This window comes from Myotis daubentonii, chromosome 4 (genome assembly GCF_963259705.1).
Source record: "Myotis daubentonii chromosome 4, mMyoDau2.1, whole genome shotgun sequence".
Classification (NCBI taxonomy): domain Eukaryota; kingdom Metazoa; phylum Chordata; class Mammalia; order Chiroptera; family Vespertilionidae; genus Myotis; species Myotis daubentonii.
In genome coordinates, this window is record NC_081843.1 from 71,130,379 (window position 1) to 71,145,533 (window position 15,155).

The 15,155-nt window shown below is 39.8% G+C and overlaps 1 protein-coding gene across 3 annotated transcripts in view; it reads right to left on the reverse strand.

Annotated features, from left to right (window-relative positions):
* XRCC4 (X-ray repair cross complementing 4) overlaps window positions 1–15,155 on the reverse strand; it is a 201,042-nt gene that overhangs the window by 175,072 nt on the left and 10,815 nt on the right. For 2 of the 3 annotated variants that reach the window (XM_059694165.1, XM_059694166.1), the window contains exon 2: window positions 1,042–1,190. In XM_059694165.1, coding sequence (XP_059550148.1) covers window positions 1,042–1,180 — 139 coding nt within the window. In that variant the 5' untranslated portion in view covers window positions 1,181–1,190. Of the gene's footprint in view, window positions 1–1,041; window positions 1,191–9,706; window positions 9,744–15,155 lie in introns of those variants that run through there. The other variant, XM_059694167.1, reaches the window with a different exon arrangement.

Genomic DNA, 15,155 nt, shown 5'->3' on the forward strand with positions numbered 1-15,155 from the left:
GTAGAAACATTTACACTTTAACCAAATGTCTGTGAAGTGTTTTCCCGTGCCTCATCTCATTTGGTACTTCCAGAAGTCCTGGAGTAGGTACATAGGAGACTTAGTAGAATCCTATTTTCTTTTTACTAGCTGGAAAATGGAGATTTAGAAAGCTTAGAAACTTGACCCAACTGAAAAGAAGAAATGCTGGACCTTGAAAACGACTTCAGGTTTTCTCACTGTGCAGAATATAATCAAGCAGCGTCACAGTTAAATATGTTACCCTTTGTTCTCCCTGCATGATCTACAATAATAATCTGCTTCATGTTGATATTTACTACTGTGTTGCTGACAATTACCTGAAACAGAAGTTGGGATGCTTCCCTGGGCTGGAAAAAGTTTAGTTAAATCAGAAAGCAGATCTAATTAAGCAAGTTTATTCTATATATATATAAAAGGCTAAATTGACTCACGCATGTGTGATACATATAAAGCTCTCACTGGCGCCAAGCACATGCATGTTTCAATCTGTCATTGTCTATTGTGAATTTGTTTGACACTTCTATTATAGAGAAAGGGCGAATAGCAATATTAAAATTTTTCTTCTAATTAATTTACTTTCAATGTGCACAAATTTGTGCACCAGGCCACTAGTATAACATAAAAAGTAAAGCACCACTACTCTACTCCACCGAACCAGCACAAACTCTTGAACCAGCCAACCCCCAGTATTTCCCTGGTGTCCTCAAAAAAGATACAAGTACAAGGTACTATTTTTGTTTGGTATAAAGAGGTCATTTAAAAGTCCAACCAAGTTCAAATACTAAGGCTCAAATTGTAACCAGAATTTGGAGACTCTTATTTCTCTATCCTTCTATTAATACTAATTATAGAAAATGGCATTAAATACAATACAAATCTATATACAACTTAGACATCAATAACAAGTAAAAACAACAATATTAATTTTATCCAACATCTGTTTTAAAAAACACACCTTAATTTGAAGTATTAAATTAACTGAAAAATAGCTGATTACTAAAAATTCACTTTTTATATTACCTGTCCCAGTCCATGCTGACTGGCCATCAGTAAGTGTAACAACAAAGCCAGATCCAAGTGTTTTTTCCCAAGTGACTTGTAGAAAATGAATTATATCAGGTTCAGAAGCAAGGCAGATTCTGATTACTTTTTTCTCCATTTCTGGTCACCTATCAAGTAAGAATAAAATTAATATTTTAGCAAGAAATTGTGACTATCCAACAACAATGTTTTCTGTATTGGTTTCTCAGCTATAGCACCAAGAAAATAAGTTTTAAAAAAAACAACCTGTAATAGTTAGCCAACCACTAAACTCAATGAATCAGTTCTGTTCAATACTGTTTCACAATTTTTATGGATGTGAAAAGCGGATGCCCATTAATGGGGAATGATTTGCCCAAATCATGAAGCTAAATAAAAATTACTATTTCTAATATGAAGAGTAAATTTTCGATAAGATCCAATAGCCTCTTTCTCTGTCTGTGAAAGAATATTTGAAATGAAAAAAAGGCAGTAAGAACAGAGACTAAGAATATCTTAGAACCCAAAAGTTGGTAGTCATGCCTTCTCCAAGAAAGAAGTTCCCAAGCTCAGTGACTCACTCGGTCCCCTGAGACAGGAACACCCTGCAATAGAGATGTGTTATATGGAAGTATTGCAGCTTAAAAACAATAAACAATTTTTTGCATTTTTAAAATTTGGATTGAAGTATTATATCCAGGGGAAAGTACACATATAAAAATCCAACTTTATGAATATAACATTGAGCAAATCCATGTAAGCAATACCTAAATCAAGAACATTACTACCCCCCAAGAACTAATTCTCACAATACCTCCCTTCAAGTCCCCAAATAACCACTCTTCACACTTCTAACAGATATTAGAGCTTGAGTATTTTTGTACTTTTATTTAAATACTAGAGGCCCAGTGCATGAATTCGTGCATGGGTGGGGTCCCCAGGGTGGGGGTGGAACACCCTTGCCGGATCCGGATCCGTCCTGCTGACGTTCACGCCGGTTATCAGGAGCCACCTGGCGGCCTCTTTTATAACTTTCTTCCTTGCGGAGTGTCTAGGGAGGGGAAGCAGCTGTGGTGCCCGAGGCCGATTTCCAGAAGGGGGGGGGAGGCACAGTCGGGATCGTGCCCGCGGTGCTGGCCCATTGGTGCCTGCCCCATTCTCCAGAGATTGGACCTGCAGGACTACTGAGGAGTGAGTGGCTGCCACAGGGCTGGTGGGCTGCTGGGACGGGTCAGTCAGCTGAGTAGTGCTCCCGCTGTGGGAACACACTGACCACCAGGGGGTTGCTCCTGCGTTGAACATCTGCCCCCTGGTGGTCAGTGCATGTCATTGCGACTGGTTGACCATTCATTCTGGTCATTCTGGTCATTCAGTCGTTTGGTTGCTTAAGCTTTTATGTATATAGACTAGAGGCCCGATACACGAAATTTGTGCAAGAGTAGGCCTTCCCTCCCCTGGCTGCCGGCACCAGCTTCCCTCTGGCACCCGGGAGCTGAGCTTCCCTCCCCCTGGTTGCCGGCAGGCACCCGGGACCCAGGCTTCCCTGCGGCCACCAGCAGGCACCCGGGGCCTGGGCTTCCCTCACAGCCACAGCTTCGTCTAATATTAGACTTTTATTATAAACACACAGCATATTTTATTTTCTGTCTGTCTTCTTTTATTCAACATTATATTTGAGAAATTCATGCATATTTCTTAAGAGTTGTATGAAGATCATGTATACTATTCCATTATTTACACTGAGTGGCCAGATTATTATGACCACTTGACGTTTGTAGGCAAATTAGCTATAATTTCGTGCTGAAGTTGCTAGAGAGCCAGACCATTATAGACAGGGAAGCAGGTTGTTTACGACAGTAGAAGTGATTCTTTTCTGAAGATATGGGTAAACAACGCAATTTAACAGCCTTTGAACATGGGATATATTTGAACATGAGTGTCCAGATTATTATGACCACCTGACGTTTGTAGGCAAATTAGCCGTACACTGCATCATATGGGATATGGAAGCCAAAGAACACCTTTGCTGTCTGCAGTTACCAAGATAAAACGTCTCCAATTCACACCGGAACACAAGGATTGGACAATCAAGCATTGGAAAAAAGTCATGTGGTCTGATGAATCACGTTTCCAGCTGCATCATGCAGATGTCAGGGTGAGAATTTGGTGGAAACTGCATGAAAGCATGCACCCCACATGCATGAGTACAACCCTTCAACTGGTGGGGGCAGTGTTATGGTTTGGGGCATGTTTTCCTGGCATGATTTGGGTCCTTTAATTCGTGTGGAACATCTGAATAGCACAACATAACTAAGTATCGTTGCTGATCAAGTTCATCCTATCATGTTAATGGAGTATCCCAATGGAGATGGCTTCTTCCAACAAGACAATGCGCCATGCCACAGTGCTCGTATTGTGCAGGAATCGTTTCAAGAACATGAGGGAGACTTTACCTTGCTTAGGTGACTCCCACAATCACCAGATCTCAATCCAATTAAGCATTTGTGGGACGAAGTTAAAAGAGCCATCAGGCAGCTGGTTCCACAACCATCAAATCTCACAGAACTGGACAGTGCTATTCATCAGGCATGGTGTCAGATTCTGCTGGGGTCCCTGTTCGGGCGCCATTTGCTGGGGTCCAACCCCAGCAGGTCCAGGGGTTCCCAAAGGCGTGGACGGAGTCGGCGATGAAGGAATGACACGGAGATAGCGTTCAGTTGATCAGCAGCCTAGCCAGGATCTCCAGCCAAGTTCTGGTCTGGATCTCCAGAGAGGTTCTGGTTCGGATCTCCAGCGAGGTTCTGTAGCCATGTTCCCTTGCTAGGTTCTCCAGCCAGGTTCTGTCCAGGCTCTCCAGTCAGGTTCAGTGTCCAGGTTCCAGTCAGGTTCTCCTGCCAATCTCTGTAGTCAGGTTCAGTCCAGGATCCCTTGCCATGTTCTCCCGCTAGGCTCTGTCTCTAGGCTCCGAGGCCAGTCCCTCTCCAGGATCCTCCGGCATGCTCTCTCCAGTGAAGTTCTTCTCTCTCTAGAGAACGTTCTGTGTAGGTTCTGTCTTCTTGATTCTGTTCTAAGTTCTGTCTTTCTGTCTTGTTACAACTGTATTTATACCAGTTGATTCAATCCTATCAATCTCTATTACAAAGGTTAGGGCGTTTCTTATCTCCATTCCAGGGAGAAAAGATTATGTAGTTTAAGCATGATTGTTCGTAGTTAAAGGGATTAATTACCCGCCTGGCACTTAGTTGAGGGGTTTTATTCCCTCCCTAACTTCAGGGGAAAATCCCTACCTGGGGATTCAACCTTTCTCGGAGAGGTGACTTTGGTTAAAACACAGCGCCAAGAAGGTGAGCAAACATATTAAGAACCGTATGCCATATATGCCAGGTCCCTTAAAACAGCAAGGATGGACCGGCTCCCGGCAAGATTCCTCGCATCACCTTTCAACATCTCGTGGAGTCAATGCCAAGAAGAATCACCGCAGTATTAAAGGCAAGATGTGGCCCAACGAAGTACTGATGGGGTGGTCATAATAATCTGGCCACTCAGTGTGTGTGTGTGTGTGTGTGTGTGTGTGTGTGTGTGTGTGTGTGTATGTATCCCACGTTCAAAGGCTGTTAAATCGCATTGTTTACCCATATCTCCAGAAAAAAATCACTGGCATATATGGCATACGGTTTTTAATATGTTTGCTCACCTTCTTGGCGCTGTGTTTTAACCAAGGTCACCCCTCCGAGAAAGGTTGAATCCCCAGGTAGGGATTTTCCCCTGAAGTTAGGGAGGGAATAAAACCCCTCAACTGAGTGCCAGGCGGGTAATTAATCACTTTAACTATGAACAATCATGCTTAAGCTACATAATCTTTACTCCCTGGAATGGAGATAAGAAACCCCCTAACCTTTGGAATAGAGATTGATAGGATTGAATCAACTGGTATAAATACAGATGTAACAAGACAGAACGGAGAAGAGAGCCAAGAAGACAGAACTTACACAGAACCTACAGACAGAAGAACTTCGCTGGAGAGAACATGGCAAAAGATCCTGGACTGAACCTGACTACAGAAATTGGCAAGAGAACCTGACTAGAACCTGGTGACTGAACCTGGCTGGAGATCTGAAGCAGAACCTCTCTGGAGATCCAGACTAGAACTTGGCTGAAGATCCTGGCTGGAGATCCTGGCTAGGCTGCTGATCAACTGAACACTGTCTCCGTGTCCTTCCTTCTTCGCCGACTCCGTCCACACCTTTGGGGACCCCTGGACCCGCTGGGGTTGGACCCCAGCAGGTAAACAACCTGTTTCCCTATCTATAATGGTCTGGCCCTCTAGCAACTTCAGCACGAAAGTATAGCTAATTTGCCTACAAACATCAGGTCATAATAATCTGGCCACTCAGTGTATAGTATGATTTGTTTATCCATTCTACTAGTGATAGACATTTGAATACATTCTAGGTTTTGGCTATCACAAATAGTGCTGCCATAAACATTCTAGCAAATACCTACAGCATATATACATACTGTCAGTTTTAGTACTATACGGCCAAAAATTTTCTAAAAGGTTTGTACCAATATAAACTTAGTATATGAGAGATTGCTTGACAACCTTGCAAACATTTCTCATCTTTTTAATTTTAGCCATTTTAATATGTATGCAGTATTATATTATGGTTTTAATTATAATTCCCGGATGAGAAATGATGTTGTGTACTTTTCATATATTTATTGGGCATCTGAATATCAAGTTTTGTGGAATATCCATTCAGTTATCTTTTTCTTATTGATGTTCTTATTGATTTTTTTCTTTTTTTATTTGTTCTTTATATTGTGGGTATTGATCCTTTTATAGACATACTAGAGGCCCAGTGGGGTCCCTCGGGGTGGCCTGTGGGGATCTGGCCCCAACTCACGCCCCAGGCTCGCAGCCCTAGCTTGCAGCCCCGCAGCCCTGCCTGATACCCCACCACGGTCTGGCACCACCCCCTCACCTGCTCCACCCTCCCGCCTGCGGGACTGATCAGGGCTGGCCCCCCATCCGGCTCCCTCAGCGCCTGGGAGCAGAGCAGCGACCCCGCCCCCCACCACTGATGCCGGTCACTGTCTGCAGGGAGATCAGTGGGGCAATAGGGCCCCCACTTGCACCCCTATTGGCCTGGTGCCGCTTGCTCACTTGCTCCATCATCCTGCCATGGTCCCACTCTTGTTGGGGCCCATTTGGGCTGGCAGCACCTCTACTGCCACCCACCGACAGCACTGTGTCGCCAATGCCCACCATGCTCCGCACTGTCCCCTGGTGGTTGGTGCACATCATAGCAAGTGGTCTAACTCCCAGTCAACCACCCGAGGGGATATTTGCATATTAGGCTTTTATTATACAGTGGGGCCTTGACTTACGAGTGTCCTGACTAACGAGTTTTTCGAGATACGAGCTGTCTCTCGGCCGATTTTTTGCTTTGAGTTGCGAGCTAAAATTCGGGTTACAAGCCAGCTTCAGATACCCCACCGCTAGTTGGCGCAGTGAACGTCACAGTGAACGCCACAATATCAGCCCTACACTACATTCTATTGTTCAGTATTGTGTTTTTATACAATATTCGTTATTTTTAAATACATTTTTCTTATTTAAAAACATTGAACAAAACAATTGCGGTGTTTTTTGGGTGTTCGGAATGGATTAATGGCATTTCAATTCATTTTAATAGTGAAAATTGATTTGATATACGAGTAATGTGAGTTACGAGCTCCGTCATGGAACGAATTAAACTCGTAAGTCAAGGCCCCACTGTATAGGATGTACTGTGAATATCTTCTCCAACTCTGTAAGTTACCTTTTCATTTTCATAATGTACCTTTGGATGAAATGTCTTAATTTTAATGAAGTTACAATTTACCAAAGTATTTATGGTAATACTTTTTGTGTTCTGCTTAAGAACTCTTTGGACACTAAGATGTTCTCCTATGGCTATCTCAAAGTTTTATAATTTTATCTCTCACATTTAGATCTGCAGTTGATTTCTGTGCATTGTGTCCAGGAGGGGTCAAAATATATTTTTTCCATATGGATATCAAATTGATCCTGTACTATTTATTAAAGACTATCCTTCCCTGACTGCACTGCTGAATCTCCATGGTCTTTATTCATGTGATTGAATATATGTATAAGGTTAAATACTGTTTCTTTGTTTCTGCAGGGGTGCAATTTTATGTTTTACTAGAGGCCCAGTGCACAAATTTCGTGCATGGGTAGGGTCCCTAGGCCTGGCCAGTGATCAGGGTCAATCGGGACCTTCCGGCTGCCAGCCGGGGCCTTCCTTCATTCCGTGCCACCCCCTGGTGGTCAGCACACATCATAGCAAGCGATTGAACTTCCTGGCCGAACTCTGTGGGGGGCACTTTGCATATTAGCCTTTTATATGTATAGAAGATATTTGGCTTGTCAAGTTTACATTGAATAGTGATTCTGTTACTGTGATCCAACATATTATAATCTCTTCCTGATCTTGCCATTTAGAAATTTGATAAACCTCCCTTCTAAGTATTAAAATCACTTATTATATCAGGAGAAGCTTGAGCACAGACATCTTTGGCTTACAATTAGAAACAAGTCTCTCATAGACATCAATCACTACTCAGTAGGTATACTGCTGTTATCTCCATTTAATTTACAAGGATTCAGGAGAGTCCTGTGTAAAACCTACCTACTCTACAAGTCTAGTAATACTGTGTTTTTAAAAGGAGAATAAATTAAGACTTGAGACCTTTAAGGGATTCTCTCTCATTTCTAATGATTAGGGTGTGTTGTTGTTTTTTTCTATGAAAAAAACCATTCTTCTGGTAATTCACTCTAGAATCTTGCCCAGAGTGACCTCAAACTTACCAGACTACAGTATGACACATATTATTTAGTTCAAAGCAAATAATAACATTTTTCTAATACTAGAATATCCTTTGACCATGTCACTTCATTAAAGGATGTATAAGCTATAGAAGTGAAAAAACAAAACTAAAGAAATGCCCTAAAAATTATAAATATGCAAAGAATACACATGATAAAAAGTCAAAACCAGGAACAAAGCACAAACTTCAAAGATAGAAAACTAGAGAGAATTATCCTTTAATCAAATAGCATGAATCTCTTACTAACTAGATGATCCTAAAAAAGATAAAAGGATATTCTGTAACCTTTTATTTAGGGGGAAGAATGTAAATTTGCTTCGAATTTTATGACCAATAAATATAACATGCTACAAAAATCCAGAAGTAAATTATTAATTGTCATTTCATTGACAACTGACTACATTTTAATAAGAGCAAATTTTTACATCAAAACTTCTACTTTTCTTTTTCAATTTAAAACTATTATCTTCTTATAAATGAAGCATCATATTTTTCTAATTAACAATGAGTATAAAAATAAAAACTCACTTTGTCAACTTTTCACAATACAACTCTAGCTCACTAAAGATCTCTGTCTTTTGGGAGTGGAAAAGATGCTTAATTGTAGAATATTAAAGCTATATAAGGAAGACGAGAAAGTTTCATAATGAAGAGAAAAATATCTAAAATTAAGAGTCCATGATACCTCCAAATTGATGAATTAGATATAATTCTAATTTCTACCTAAAGTTTATTCAGAAAAATATTTGTTATTCTTCCCAGTAAAAAACAAAGTTATAACCATACTTGAGTCACCTCAATTGAGCATGTTGACATTTCAAACATATGTAAATTTGTAGGACTGACATCAGAATCACTAAAAATATATATAATAATTTTTAAATATTTCATTTAGTCCAAATTTTTTCCTCCAGCGAGGCCATCTTTGCCTATATTCGCTTAACTCTGAAGTGCTTTACCCATTTCTGAATAATTCTTTTAGATCAATTAGTTAACACATTTGAAATGCAGTAAATTACTCACATGCTCCATAATCCTTAAGTTTGAAAATTACTGGAAAATGTGTGTTACTGTTTTTTTAAGCCAATCATTGAAAAAGACACATAGAAGCTTACACAATTCTAACGGGGGAAAGGAGGGTAATAGAAACTACTTATGAAGGCCACATTTTGCCTCTACGAAATTTATATACAAATACACACACACTTACACAGATTATTTATTCTTAAATGTGCCTCATGAACCACGGTTATTGCGAGCAATGAATGTAACTTTGTGAAAGGAAAACACAGCACTTAGAATTACTACACTAAAACAGGAGTTGGTCTCACTGCTACTTTTTACCATACTTGAAACAAGTCAGAATTTTTAAATTATAGAGACAAATTAACTTAAAATTCAATATTCCAAATGTCCATCAGTAACTCATCCTACTCACAATTATAAAAAGGGCTTTAATTTCAATAATCTTAAAAAGATATTTAGGCATTAGATTAGTTTTAGCAACAGCTTTGAATTATTAATGTTTCAAATATTTTCCAATTTTCTGATTAACTCTAAATACTCAACACAAGAACAAATTAATATTACTTCAAAGATTCTATTATTTTAGTAAACTCAGATTTGAAACCATGGATGCTACATGTAAGCTGAGTTTAAGCACTTAGCATATTGATAGCCATATGTGATAGCTCAGTTTTCTATAAGTATTTTGTGCAAGTAGCCTCAGAAATGTTTTCTTTATCAATTGAATCTTAATTTCATATTTTACTTACTGAGGTCATCCTCTCATTAAGTATCAAATACAAAATACCTAAGAACAACAGAAAGAGGAAAAAAGATTGATTTGGATTATCTTTTAAGATTCAGTATGAACAAATCAACCACCTCTTTGCTTTCACCGGGCATGTAAATAGAAATAGTTAATCATAGGGGTTGTTGTTGTTTTTGCCTGAAGACTACTTGAAGAAAAGCGGTGCAATCTTTTTCAAAGGCACTGATTGATTAGGGCCATAAGAAAGCCCAGACTCTGTTTTCTAGGGGCACTAAAGGTCAGACTAGTATCAGTACCTCTCCCAGCCAGAGCCAAGGAGCTAACACAAGCCTGCAGGTGGAAACAGTTGGGTCCCACCCCAATTTGTACATCAGTAGCTTTATTGAGGCCCAGAACAGTTGAGAATTGAGAAGCTTATCTTTAGTACTTTGTGTCTCTGATACTTGGCTTCTCTCTTAGAAGAGAAATAAGTTGTTGGCTGGTATGCAATTGATGTGATCTACACTCTGAACAAATACCATTCACAGTTGCCTCTGAATAAACAAGACACTTTTTAAATTAGTTTACAAAGAATTTTGTATGCCCTTTTGGATGCTGATAAGGAGCAGTGCAGAAGCCAACTCTCTTAGGTCAGCTCAAGTTAGTGACAACACTGTATCATTGATAACACCATTTTGAACTTGAGCCTCTTTCAGTTTCCTTTATAGTAAGTTATGTTTTCTTTTCAAGCTGCTTGGGCTGCAGGTGTTCAAACTTCTACAGCTATGCCAAGGAGTTGTACTTACAGATCAGAAAGGGCTAAATGCATGTTTCTAATGAAGCAATTAAACTTAAGTGCCCCCTTGTTGAGAAAAGTAGGCTGATACCTAAAGTGAGTTCAGAATAAAGATTAGCACAGAGCACATGCTGTTAGTAGTCTGTAATTAGATTACTGATCACATTATTTTGTTTGGCCTTATTTTTTTTTTTTCCCAAGGAGAAGAAGAGCCCTAGCCAGTTTGGTTCAGTGGATAGAGCATAGGTCCCCAGATTGAAGGGTTCCAGGTTCGATTCCAGTCCAGGGTAGGTACCTCAGTTGCAGGCTCTAGCCAGGGCCCTGTCGGGACTTGCAGGAGGCAAGCAATGGATGTGTCTCTCTCACAGCGATGTTTCTGTCTCCTCCCTCCCTTCCACTCTCTCTCTAAAAATCAATAGAAAAATATCCTTCATTGAGGATTAACAATAAGAAAGAAAAAAAAGAAAAGGTAAATTGTAAATCAACAGTGTGCTGATAAATTTTTTAAACTCCATCACATTATAAAAATTCAAGGGTAGGACCATATATAATCCTATATAATAAAAGGCTAATATGCAAATTGACTGAACTTCAGAACTATCGGTTGATATGACACACACTGAACACCAGGGGACAGATGCTCAACACAGGAGCTGACCCCTGGTGGTCAGTGCACTCCCACAGGGGGAGCACCACTCAGCCAGAAGCCCTGAGCCAGGCTCACGGCTGGCGAGCACAGCGGGTGGCAGGAGCCACTCCCGCCTCCGTGGCAGCGCTAAGGGGAGCCGGCCTAAGCCGTCAGTCGGACATCCCCCGAAGGCTCCCGGACTGCAAAAGGGTGAAGGCTGGGCTGAGGGGCCGCACCCCCCCACCCAAGTGCATGATTTTCATGCACTGAGCCTCTAGTTGCTAGATAAAAACAATTACTGAGCTATTTACTTGTGATAAGGCAAACATCACACAATAATTAAGGAAAACTAAGTGTAAAGTGCCGGGAGCCGGTCCATGCTTGCTGTTTCAAGGGACCTGGCATATATGGCATACTGTTCTTAATATGTTTGCTCACCTTCTTGGCACTATGTGTTTTAACCAAGGTCTCTGAGAAAGGTTGTTTTCCCCAGGTAGGGATTTTCCCCTGAAGTTAGGGAGGGAATAAAACCCCTCAACTAAGTGCCAGGCGGGTAATTAATCCCTTTAACTACGAACAATCATGCTTAAACTACATAATCTTTTCTCCCTGGAATGGAGATAAGAAACGCCCTAACCTTTGTAATAGAGATTGATAGGATTGAATCAACTGGTATAAATACAGTTGTAACAAGACAGAAACACTCAGAACTTAGAACAGAATCAAGAAGACAGAACCTACACGGAGCCTAGAGACAGAAGAACTTTGCTGGAGAGAGCATGCCGGAGGATCCTGGAGAGGGACTGGCCTCGGAGCCTAGAGACAGAGCCTAGCGGGAGAACATGGCAAGGGATCCTGGACTGAACCTGACTACAGAGATTGGCAGGAGAACCTGACTGGAACCTGGACACTGAACCTGACTGGAGAGCCTGGACAGAACCTGGCTGGAGAACCTAGCGAGGGAACATGGCTACAGAACCTCGCTGGAGAGCCTAAGCAGAACCTCTCTGGAGATCTGGGCTAGAGATCCTGGCTAGGTTGCTGATCAACTGAACGCTGTCTCCGTGTCATTCCTTCTTCGCCGACTCCGTCTACACCTTTGGGAACCCCTGGACCTGCTGGGGTTGGACCCCGGCAGTAAAGGACTATTTCCCTATTTGTTTAGTACTTTTTAAAGCATTGACTATCCATGTATATCTTGTCAGAATTCTCATATTGCAATATTTTAATTAATTATTCCTAGCATTTTCATTATTAATAGCATGTCAACTTGCTGGTTGATGTTATCTAATGTTAAAGTTTTGTTTTGAAAAATGGCCACAAAACCAATTTACCTTTAAATTTCCAAAGCAATTAAAACAAAAATATCAAACTAACCTTATTTAAAAGAAATGCTTCCCTAAAATAATCTTTTCAAGTTGGAATTTTCTAAATTTTAAGGTTAAAGTATTTATAGGACTATTAAATACCTTTTTAATCATGGTAGGATTATCTCCATTCTATTAACACATTGTTTGCGGGTAGTTTTTATCGCGCACTAACAGGTGGCATGGGCCAATTTTGCTAATTTTTTGTGCAAATGGCAACGTTCAGTAAAATTACGATAACTTTAGTTTTACATATTTTTTTCAATGAAACTTTTTGTGATTTACTATAAAATGTATACTGAATTATTTTTCTTAGAACCGTACTGAATGCGTGGTGAGGCAGAGAATTGTGTGAAGGGATGACTCTATGCAGATTACCGTTATACCTGGAAGTACAAATATAATTCACCATTGTATGTGTTAGAGACCCAAATTTTGTCCTTTGGAATTCGTATATCTGCATGTTAGCATCCCTTTAGAGCAATAAAAAAGTATAAAAATAAATGTATTTATACGTTACCCGCATTCTACCGCTAGTCTATAAAAAACGTATTAATACGTGTCCCGTGCTCTACTACCAGTCAACGTAAAACGTATAAATACGTTTCCCGCATACAATGTGTTAAGTTTGAAAATGAAAGCAAAGTGACCATCTGTCCAGGTTCAGCTGAGATTTTCTTGATTTTAATATTGAAAGTCCTATGTTCCTACAGGCTTAGGAAACCTCCTAACCCCAGGCAAATTAGAATGGTTGGTTTACCTTAAGTAAGAGTGAAATATAGTTAAGACTGTGGGCATAATCTTATTCAAAAACTCACAATATATAGCTGATGTTCAAAGAAGACATTATGTTAACAATCTGATGCTTCATAAATAAAATATTAAAAATATAAAATAAGTCTAAAAAATTAGGTCATCGTCCATTCCCATGGCTGTGGAATGCCAGCTGCTGCCATTTCAAATATCATATTTACTGTTCATTTCCTCTGCTAATCTTTTACAAATACCATTAATAAGCATTAGTTTCAGTGATTCATTTACATTTAACTTCCTCTTCTTTCTTTTCTCTTACTTATGAAAGTATTTAAAAACAATAAATTGGTCTGAATAAATTTCTCACATTAAATCTAACATATAGGTTTCCAAAATGCCCTTAAAATTGGACCAAAAGTTCCAACCTATGACTTACTTATATTCATCAAAAGGACACTCTTTTTTTTTTAAATATATTTTATTGATTTTTTACAGAGAGGAAGGGAGAGGGATAGAGAGTTAGAAACATCAATGAGAGAGAAACATCGATCAGCTGCCTCCTGCACACTCCCCACTGGGGATGTGCCCACAACCAAGGCACATGCCCTTGAGCGGAATCGAACCCGGGACCCTTGAGTCCGCAGGCCGACGCTCTATCCACTGAGCCAAACCGATCAGGGCAAAAGGACACTCTTGATTACAAATAACGAAGGCAGATGAATGAGTATACTTATCATTTTGGAAACTTTCTAAACTTTCACAAGAATACTTCAGTTCTAATGGCAGAGTTTCATGTGGGAATGACACTTAACAGAACTAAAGAGATACCATAGTACCTGAAATATAGCATTACTAAGCAACAGTCTTTTCTCGTTAGAATTCAGTAATTATGATTTGTTAAGCATCAAAATTTTGACACCTCTCTCATATTTTACGTCCAGAAAAGTTAGGGTATTCTTATGAAACACCATCAGTTATGCTTATATGCAGTCTTTTCTACATGAAAAAATATGCTACTCAGAACTGAAATTTAACTAAAGGCAATTCTGTGGAAAAGGAACAAGACTTGCACTGTACTTTTTTTCATTCACAAACCTACTATTTACTTAAAACTGCATCCATTTATCTCCCTTTTTCTAATGGCAAACAAGGAAATGAATGATAATATTGGGGTACAAATGAAAGTTAATCCTACCTAATTCAGCCATACAAAAATATTTAAGAACCATATGAAATTGTCAGTATTTAACAATTTTTAACCCACAAAGAATGGCAATTTTACATGGTTGAAATAATAGTAAGTAATAAACAGTGCATGCATATTACATTCCTAATTGGATGAATAATTGCATACTTCCTATGCTGCAATTTCAACCACATCTCTGAATATATTTTGGACAACTCTATTGGAAGAAAGTTCCAAGATAGAAGCAAAGATTTAATTCTGAGTCTGCTCAGATGATGCATTCCCAAACTGAACTGAAACTTTGAACTTCCTAAAATTTAAATCAAGCTTTGCACATTTAAAGCGAGGGTAAAAATCCTAATAACTCCAGGAGCTATGTGGTTCAGGTTTAAACCCCCCTTATCCGTGGGTAACCCCTCCCCTTGGATGCCTGAAACCATGAATAGTATCAAACCATCCTATCTAATAAAAGAGGAACATGGTAATTGGCGTACGACCGCTACCCTTCCCATTGGCTAATCAGGGCGATATGCAAATTAACTGTCAGCCAAGATGGCGGCCGGCAGCCAGGCAGCTTGAAACTAACATGAGGCTTGCTTGCTTCAGTGACAGAGGAAACCAACGTTCCCCGCCTGCCTTGCAGGCCTCTGAGCCTGCAGTTTGAAACATTTTAACAAATATAGAAGCTAAAAAAAAAAACCAGAAATCAGCTTTCAGCGAGCTGGGATCTCAGAGCT